The sequence below is a fragment of the Zingiber officinale genome, chromosome 6A (assembly GCF_018446385.1).
Source record: "Zingiber officinale cultivar Zhangliang chromosome 6A, Zo_v1.1, whole genome shotgun sequence".
NCBI lineage: Eukaryota > Viridiplantae > Streptophyta > Magnoliopsida > Zingiberales > Zingiberaceae > Zingiber > Zingiber officinale.
In genome coordinates, this window is record NC_055997.1 from 97,538,919 (window position 1) to 97,548,896 (window position 9,978).

The 9,978-nt window shown below is 37.3% G+C and overlaps 1 protein-coding gene across 1 annotated transcript; it reads left to right on the plus strand.

Annotated features, from left to right (window-relative positions):
• Window positions 1–599: 599 nt before the first annotated feature.
• LOC121997066 (probable LRR receptor-like serine/threonine-protein kinase At1g56140) lies at window positions 600–7,328 on the plus strand. Its single transcript, XM_042551285.1, has 24 exons — window positions 600–802; window positions 1,351–1,528; window positions 1,664–1,735; window positions 2,123–2,194; window positions 2,264–2,335; window positions 2,479–2,550; window positions 2,684–2,755; window positions 2,851–2,922; window positions 3,110–3,181; window positions 3,329–3,400; window positions 3,483–3,554; window positions 3,683–3,754; window positions 3,850–3,915; window positions 3,995–4,060; window positions 4,260–4,304; window positions 4,421–4,485; window positions 4,552–4,952; window positions 5,072–5,270; window positions 5,342–5,500; window positions 5,580–5,698; window positions 5,987–6,197; window positions 6,299–6,530; window positions 6,608–6,755; window positions 6,878–7,328. The coding sequence occupies exons 1-24, from the start codon at window positions 676–678 to the stop codon at window positions 7,238–7,240; spliced, it is 3,099 nt and encodes a 1,032-aa protein (XP_042407219.1). The 5' UTR covers window positions 600–675; the 3' UTR covers window positions 7,241–7,328.
• Window positions 7,329–9,978: the final 2,650 nt, after the last annotated feature.

Consider the following 9,978-nt stretch of genomic DNA (forward strand, 5'->3'; position numbering starts at 1 on the left):
TTTATATTATACCTGATGTTGATGATCAATTTCAGATAGATATTCCAATCAAACAGTATAGCTATTGACGAAAAAGCAAAAGGGAAAGAAGAAAATAGTGTGCTTTGATTTTCATGCGCACGAGTTGTTGAAAGAAGACGTGTAGGGATGAGTATTTGGTTAATTTGGTCTATAAATTAATCAAAATAATCGAAAATCAATTTAGTGTTGGCTAATCGAATTAAATCAAAATTTTATTAAAACTGAATTAACTCAATTAATTATTTCAGTTAATATCAAATTAATTAAATTTATTTAAAATAATAATAATAAAAATTTATATAAAATTAATATTAAATTAACTGAATAAATTGAACACTCACCCAATACATGAATTGATAATTACAATCAAACAAAAGTGTGCTTGGACGAAAAAGCAAAAGGAAAAGAAGAAAATAGTGTGCTCTGACTTTCATGCGCGCGAGTTGTTGAAAGAAGACGTGAATTGATAATTACAACTTTGGATTACTGCAAATCTTCCAATGGGGACGGGGGTAAACGAATCTTCTTATTTACGGATAGATTTAGTACTTCATATTTGTTTACTATAAAAAGGTAACAATCTTCTTATAGACACTCCTGCGAGAGAACTAATTGAGATAATTTGCCCTTGCAGTTTTCCTCTAGCTCCGGGAAATGGTGGTGTGCGAATCCCATGACTCTTTGCCGAGAGTTCAACTGCTGTTCTTCTTCATCCTTCCTCTGCTCCTCTTGCAAGGGAGGGTTGCAGCTCAAGTCAACGCTACAACAGACCCAAACGAAGGTTCGTGTGGATATCCACAAAACCTCTTTCTTTTTTTTTTCCCTTTGTCAAGAAAGGGAATGAAAAATTTAGCCCTTGTAGGCACAAGATTCTAGGAGTTTCTAAAGCATTTTAAAGTATGTTCATCATCTCCTTCTAGCCAACAAGGGATTCAGTAGCAGGATCTGAATATAACTTTTTTATGCAGAATGTTTCTCTTCAGAAAAGAAAATTGCAGATGCATTTCTTCTGTTGGATTGCTTTCCGTTTAATCTCCTGCTGTAGTTTCTGATATGATTTCTTCAATTTGGTACCAAGACGGTAGCCTTACTACCTTGATGCAGACTGACTTTTGACCTTCCAATACTACTCATTTGATTGCTCGATAATCAAATTGCTATTCGACATAAACCTTATTTTGTACACTAATTAGGTTGAACCAGAGTCATTTATCTTTCCAAGTGGGATTTCTCAGTGTACGATTGGTGTGAATCATATAGTTTTGTTTTTTTTACTTTTTTTATTTTTTTGTGAAAACAATTGAACTTACTTTTTGCAAATGGATGCAGTTTTAGCACTGAACACTATCCTAGAGAGATTGGGTTTGAGCGCATCATCTCAGTGGAATTTCAGCGATAACCCATGCACTGGTGTTGCCATCGATCAAACTCCAATTAATAATCTCAACCCTGGAATCAAATGTGACTGTACTTACAACAACAATAACACTTGCCATATCACTCATCTGTATGATACTAAAATCTTTCTTGAGATGTATTTAGAGTTCTTGTAACTCCTGAATCCATCCATTAATTTCAAGCTAATTTGCATCATCACTCTTACAACAAGTTATTTTTGTGTTCGTCCTTTGTGTGTTTGCAGGATGGTTTATGCCTTAAATGTGTATGGACTTGTCCCCGAAGAGCTACAAAACCTACCCTACCTCTTTGATTTGTAAGAACTACTTGTTTATATGAGATTGTACAATTCAATATTTGGATTTTGGACCTTCCAGACTTTCAAAAAATAATTTGATTGTTTTGAATTCAAATTCAACTAATGTGGGAGGGGAAGGAATAGGGCTTGCATTAAAAAAATTAATTCAGCTTTGGGTAAGACATGTTTCTGATACTACTTCGATATATGCATTTGTCTATAAATGGTATATTATTTTTCCAAGATAGATAATAGTCTTCTTAGCCAACTACTTTAAAATAACAATATCTTATGAATAGAAATCTATCATCCTTAAATTATCAGACAGGACTACTTATACAATAATGAGAAGAAAACTAAGTGTTGCAAAAATTGATAGTGACGAGATGAGATCTACTTTTGCAGAAATTTAGCGCAAAATTACTTGACTGGATCTCTACCAGCTGTCCTAGGAAATTTGACTAACCTGCAATCCTTGTAAGGTTCTTTTGCACCTCAAGCATTATTTCATCATCTTTATATGTAATATGTTCCAATAACTAACAGAAATCTAGGCATTAATGCCTTATCGGGGCCAATACCGCCGCAACTTGGGAACCTTCGAAGACTCGTCACATTGTAAGCATTTTTTTTCATATCTTCCCTGATATGTTGGTTCCTTCACTCTTCTTAACAACATGCTCTAAACATGATGAAGAATTTGAAATATCTTGAATGACCTAGTTTTAGAATTTCTTAAACTCAAGAAATGTCTCTTGCAGGAGTATTTCAAATAATTACTTCAACGGTTCAGTCCCTCCTGAGTTTGGAAATCTCAGAAACTTAGAACAATGGTTAAGTTTTGATTAAACCTTCAACTAGACCTTAATCTTATGAAATTCAATATGAAATTATTTCTTTTTCGCTACCATAGCCAATTGACAACTACAATTTTATTTGCTCTTCTTTCCGAATGTTGATATGTAGGTACATGGATAGTTCTGGACTTAGTGGCGAGCTACCACAAAATCTATCCAATCTCAGAAACCTACACACAGTGTAAGTTCTTGGGAATGATCGATTTCAATATATGCAGATATTTATAACTACTACAGCTAATAGTAATGCAATTTGCAATATGATTATTGTTTCAGGTGGGCTTCAGACAATAATTTCATTGGAAGAATACCTGATTACATTGGAACATGGACAAACCTGACAATCTTGTTAGATTTAGTAAATAATTCTAGAATGTTATTCGTCCACTTAAATATTTGCTTTCACCAACATTTGTTGTTATCTCAGGATATATACTTCAAACATAATCCTTCATTGGATTCTTAAAAAATATAAACCATATCAATTGTAAGTATTTGAAGCCAACAACGTGTTAATCTTCCACTCATATTGCAGGAGGTTCCAAGGCAACTCCTTTCAAGGTCCAATTCCTTCAAGCTTTGCCAACCTAATTCAAATGATCGATTTGTGAGTGTTCATCTTGTGGTTCTTGTATAACTATAAGATTTTCCTCTGAACTGTTAGCTACACCAATAAGGGATCAAGCCTGTGAAAATTTACAAAGTATATGTTTTCTTTCTTATTAACAAACTACTATATTTGCTGGTGGTGCAGGAGAATAGGTGATATCTTGAATGGGAGCTCTTCATTAGACTTCATTAGTAATATGACATCTCTAAGCACCTTGTAAGATGCTGGACAACTTTGAGCTTTACAATTAACCTTCACTTTCCTGCCTTGTGATATCTTACACTTCTCTCTTAAATAGGGTACTAAGGAACAACAAGATTTCTGATATAATTCCATTGAACTTTCAGCCATACAATGGATTGACTTTTTTGTAAGATTCTTGATCCATGTTAGTATTATTATAATGAACTTAATATTAGTGGAATTAGTCCATTTCATCATTTTGGCATATCTATTTATGTACAATTTTTTATATTTCTTCAATATTTTCTCATACAGAGATCTGAGCTTTAACAATATAACTGGCCAAGTTCCTCAGTCGCTCTTCAATCTGAGATCACTTGCTTTCTTGTGAGAAAAACTTTTATTATCACTTCAAAATTTATGATCAAGATGCAAATTTGGTTAATTGTTTCAAGTTACTTCTTAAATACTTCTTTTATCAGATTTCTTGGTAACAACAGCCTCACGGGTTCCTTACCTCGGCAAAAGAGCACTGCACTAATGAACATGTATTGTGCCTCTATGTGCCTCTATTGATCGGAGTTCCATTATGATCCTAATTCAGCATGCCACTTTGTTTATTTGCAGAGATTTATCATACAATCAGTTATCAGGAAGCTTTCCATCTTGGGTTAGCCAAGGAAACTTGCAATTGTATGTTGAAAAATTGATTTGTTATTTTTAGTAAATATAGCAACACTCATTTTAGCAAACGTTATAAAATAGTACCTGTATGCCTATAGGTTTAAATATTATTGCTTTAACAATTTCCATTCTGATTGATAATTGACAGGCTTGAAAGCAGCATTTTCTTTCCTTTTTGCCTAAAGCTTGATGCTATTTTTTTGTCCAGGAATTTGGTGGCAAACAATTTTGTGATTGATGATTCCAACAATAGGTTGTTCCATATTTCCCTGACATAGATAAAAGCACTCTTTTCCATATTTCTAATTTTCTCTCCGAACGATTCTTTTTCTCTTAGCGTTGAGCATTCTGCCACTGCTTGTTGTGCAGCAACTTGCCTTCAGGGTTGAACTGTCTTCAGCGCAGTATTCCATGCCATCGTGGTTCTCCAATCTGTGAGTATTCTGAAAGAACGAACAAAATATTTGTGTATCTAACCAAACCATAATCTTTCACTTCAGATTCATCCTTTGCGATCGAGTGTGGTGGCAGTAGAGTAATAAGATCTTCTGATAACACTGTCTATGAGATTGATAACGCAAATCTCACAACTGCATCATACTATGTGACTGATTCAACCAGATGGGCAGTTAGCAGTGTTGGGCACTTTATGGACGCAGCTGCTCCTTCTTATGTGAGGACCAGCCAATCTGAATTTCTTGGTACTCGAGACACAGAATTGTTTCAAACTGCAAGGTTGTCTCCATCTTCACTAAGATATTACGGTCTTGGTCTTGAGAATGGAAACTATACCATTAAGCTTCAATTTGCGGAGATTGCGTACCCTGACGTGTTCCCTGACTTCCCTTACTTGGCTACTTGGCAAAGCTTGGGTACAAGGCTCTTCAATATTTATATTCAGGTATGAGAGCCACAATTCTTACTCCAATAATAACACTTCCTCAATACATGATGACGAAAACATTCAAGCATTGTGAAAGAACTAAGTTATTACTTCCCTGTTTGTCTATTCTGATATAGGATGATCTAAAAGAGAGAGATTTTGATATAAGAAAGCAGGCTGGTGGCAGGTCCATTGTAGCTGTATCAAAGGAGTACACAGTTCTAGTGACGGATAATTTCCTCGAAATTCATTTCTTTTGGTCCGGCAAGGGTACCTGCTGTTTACCAACACAAGGATCCTATGGCCCGTTGATTTCATCTATAAGTGTATCTCCTGGTAGTAACTTGCACAATTTGGCTAGTTTTCTTTTCTTCAACATCTACTGACATGTTAGTGTTACTATGCAGCCTTCACTCCTACCGTATCAAACAGACTGCCAAGTTCAAAGAAAAACCGTGCCGGTTTGATTGCGGGTATTTCAGTTGGAGTTCTTGTTCTAGGATTGTTGGCTCTATGTGGAGTTATTTTCATCAGACAGAGAAAAAGAAGATTAAATGAGGAAGCAGGTAACAAATAGTCCCTTGCAACTCTGCTGCCATGAATTACATTACTTAACTGATCGATCCAATTGTTTTGCGCTTTCAGTGTTAACAGGACTAGATGTGAAACCTTTCGTCTTCAGTTATGCTGAGCTAAGGGCTGCAACTGAAGACTTCAGTTCCTCTAACATATTGGGGGAGGGAGGATTTGGCCTAGTGTTTAAGGTTCGGCCTTTTTTTTTTTTTGTATTTATCATTGTCACAATGATAAACAAGTTTACTTTCTATGCATCATCTGTATTGACACGATCGCATAATTTGGATGGGCAATAAATTTTTTAAGAGCATTCTGCATTTAAGTTTATCCTAAATGAAAGAAGAAATTCATATTGGTTAGTAATTTATTAGTGAAATGAAATTTGTTATTCACGGTATTTCCTAAGCTAAGTTACCAATTCTTTATCTATAAAATAATAAATTGGACCAATTGAAGTAAATTCGGCTAACATGCAGGGAATACTGAGCAATGGAAGAAAAGTAGCTGTTAAGAAACTCTCAACCACGTCTCATCAAGGAAAGGGTCAGTTCTTAACAGAGATTGCAACTATATCTGCTGTGCAGCATCGAAACCTTGTAAAATTACACGGTTGTTGTGTCGATGAAGAAAATCAGATTTTGGTGTATGAGTACCTAGAAAACCGTAGCCTTGATCAAATAATTTTTGGTATGTTGTTATTGAGGCTTAATAAATCATGGAAGGGCACTTGCATGTATGAGTTTGAGTCCTAACTGTGGAGTAAATGATTTTGCTGTTTCTAAGTGCAGGGAAGAGAGATTTGCATCTTGATTGGCCAAACCGTTTCAATATATTATTGGGTGTAGCAAAAGGTTTAGCTTATCTCCACGAGGAATCAATTGTTCGAATTGTGCATAGAGATGTCAAAGCTAGTAATATTCTACTCGATGTTGATCTTAACCCCAAAATCTCAGATTTCGGTCTAGCTAAGCTCTACGACGACAAGATTTCTCACATTAGCACAAAGGTTGCTGGTACATTGTAAGTGCTACTTCATCTGGTATCGATTTCACACTATAAACTAGTATTTGCTAATTACTGATATTGATTATGTTAAGTGGCTATCTGGCACCGGAGTATGCTCTGAGAGGGCATCTTACAGAAAAAGCTGATGTCTTTGCTTTCGGAGTGCTAGCATTGGAGGTTGTTAGCGGAAGACCCAACTCTAATCGACTTGATCACGAGACAGTTTACCTTCTCGAATGGGTATGTAAAACTAAATCTCAATATTTTAGATCTGATTAACTTTATTAACTTGTCGCTGGAAATGAATTAAGGGTGTAGCCTTTTTTAAGAAAATCTCAGCTGAGACCAAATTCCTGTCTTAGGCCTGGAATCTACTTGAGGACAATCGAAAATTAGAGGCGGTGGATCGAAGCTTAGCATCATTTGACGAGGAAGAGATCAACCGGGTCATTGGAGTAGCTCTACTTTGTACCCAAGCATCACCAGCGCATCGACCACCGATGTCTAGGGTCGTGGCTATGCTTGTAGGGGATCAAGAAATCATGGATGTGACCGAGAGGCCTTCCTATTTGCTCCTGTGGCAATGTGCGGAGAATTCTGATGCTTCATACCGAAGACATGTAACAGAGCGACCTAGCTTTCCATTATGGAGCACTGACAGTGTGAAAACCAGAATTTTGTCTGTTCAATCGACTGGCGACTGTAGCATTGATGAGGGAAGGTGAACTTGATCACCATGGCTGAAACTTCTGTTAACGCAAGGTTCGACTCTGTTATACTGAATTCATGATCATATCAACTGAAATTCTAATTTGTGTGGCTTTGACAACACAACTAGCGATGAGGACCATTATTATTTCTTTAATCAATAATTCCTAAAGAATCTTAGCTCCAAAAGAGTGCCTTTGGCTTTAGACATGTTCTTTCTTCTGCTTCTGGGTGGCCGAAATTCAACAGTCAACTCCACTCAATTCTGCTACATAAATGTGGGAATCAATGAGCCTAATTCAATCAGGAAAGAAGAGAGCGAGGAATGCAAATAATGTGGAGGAGGATGGAGTGCCAAAAGGCTATGTGCCAATGATAATCGGAAAAGGAGAGGTTTTTAGTGCTCACTATGCTTTTAAAGGTTCCATTTTTGGCAACGTTGCTGAAAATGGCCGAGCAAGAGTTTGGGTACGTGCAGCGAGTTAGTTCTTCGCATCTCGTGTAATATTGAACAATTCAGATCAGTGGTCGATTCCGCAACTAGGAAGGGTAATTCATGGCATTCCATTTTCTTTCTTAACGCTTGTCCTATATGTTTTTCGATATTAGGATCTTTGATCAAATTCTAGAAAACTTACAAGTAATTAGAGAAGATTATGTACACGAGTTAACTGTAAACTGCTAAAATTATAAAGATATTTGTATATGCGCTTGAGAGGATAAAAAAAAACAATTGTGTATGGATCGACAAATTTATGGTCTGATTGTTAAAAAAATCAGTCTCCAGTAAAATCCTAAAAGTTCTCACTAATTATTTGGGTGTGGGATGAAACTTTATCAACTTCTATAGCTAAGGGCAAAGAGATCACAATCTTCTAGAGGTGGGTTGCCCTGCGAAAGCTTGGCCTGTCCAAAGCATCGTATTCCTATCTTTTATAAAGCCCCTCATTTTCATTCAAAATCACTTGGATCTTTAAAATCATGTTCGTGATTTAGATTTATAATGGTTGAGATTGTAAGCAATTAGTGTTGACTTGCACCAACACCCGCCTTATTTCTTGGCTTTGCTATTGGAAAATGTGAATAGAAAAAGTGGTGGATGGAAAGAGAATCCATTGTAAATGAGACATTACGTTACAAGAAAAAGGGTCTATTAGGACATTTTCTTTAGGATATTTTCTAAGTTGGCGCGTCCAGTCGGCATCCTTTATGCCCAAATCTTAGCGGCACATCTAAGTCAGAAGACTCATGAGTTATACCCGGCACTTGGAGACGGTCGGGTTGTGAGGTTGCCCGCTCATCTTCCCTCACCTCCAAAATTACCATCCCCGAACAATTCAATGTAACTTTATCCAGCTTAATGGATGTCGAGCAGACAGCTTTAGATACGGTCTCCACTATAAAGAGAAACAGAAGGTTTTAATTATACTTAATATACAAAGAGAAGTGAAAGTTTCTTACTAAAGGACCATTCCAAACCCACTGAGGTGGTTCTCAATCCAAAGATATACAGTAAACTCTCCTGGAGTAATATGAAAATGTCAAACTTCAAGCTAGCGAGTTTTGTGATAGTTGTGATGAAGGTTCGATTAGTGTTGAGGTCGCCTGGCTTGGGTGCAGGGGGAAGGGTTGATTGCCACTCGGTCAGCCAAGATTCGAGTATGGGGAATTTAGTAAAGAAGTATTTTTCCCTCCACTCTGTGCTTTGAGAGGGGATTTTGTCAAAGAGGTTGGTCTTTGGTTAGGCACGGAAACTAAAGAGGTTGTCGATTATTTATTGAGGGTAGAATAAATAATGAAACACTCGAAGAGTTAAAGGAATTCCAAACAACCAAAATACAATGGTCACTCTGCAAAGGAGGCAGATAGAGTTGGGGACTAGCTGTTGAAGAGGAAGTCGAAGTCGAAAATACTTGTTAGTACCCTAAGGTAGTTTTGATGTGATCAACCAAGTTAGGTTAGGTCCTGTTGGTTTTTAACCCTGTGTTTAAGTGTGCAAGAACTTAGGAGCATAGGAAGTCAAGCAAAAGGCGCAGCTAGCAATAAGGACGACACAGGAAAGACCAGATGGGCTTGGTGCGTCCGAGGGACGAGGTGCTGCAGAAGAGTACGCGGGCAAACGAGAAGGAGGCGTGCGACATTTCCGAGGGACGAGAAGCCGAAGCGAAAGAATGCTCGAAGGCCGAAAGTTGGGTTTGGGTGAGCTCTATTCTGGATGATCGAGATCACCCATGCGAGCGGATCCGGAGCGAAAGATCCGAACCAATGCAAGCGGAACTGGAGCGAAAGACCCGGACCAAAAAGTCAATTGAAAGTTGACTTTCTGATCCGGACGCACAAAACCAAAAGTTATCCGGAACACAACGTGGTGCGTTCCATTATGACGGGGATAAAAGTTTATCCCGTCCCAGACGCCTGGAACCCTTTGAGACGCCCCGACTAGAGCTATAAATGCAGCCTTGGTCCCAGAAACTTAGATACAACACTAGAGAATACTTGTAAACGATTTCTTTTGTCTAGCTTTGTATTTTAAGTACTTCAACTGCTATAAGAGGCTTCTCCGCTTGAAGGAGTGTTTAGTGCGCTTTCAATTTCCTTGTATTAACAACCTCTCCGATTGTAGCCAAGTAATTTCCTTGTGCCTCTTCTTTTTAATTTTAGTTACTTAATTATTTTTATGCAAGTGTTAATTATTAAACTATAAAGATCAAGGAAGGTTGTTTTTCTTTGTAGCGCTATTCACCCCCTCTAGTCG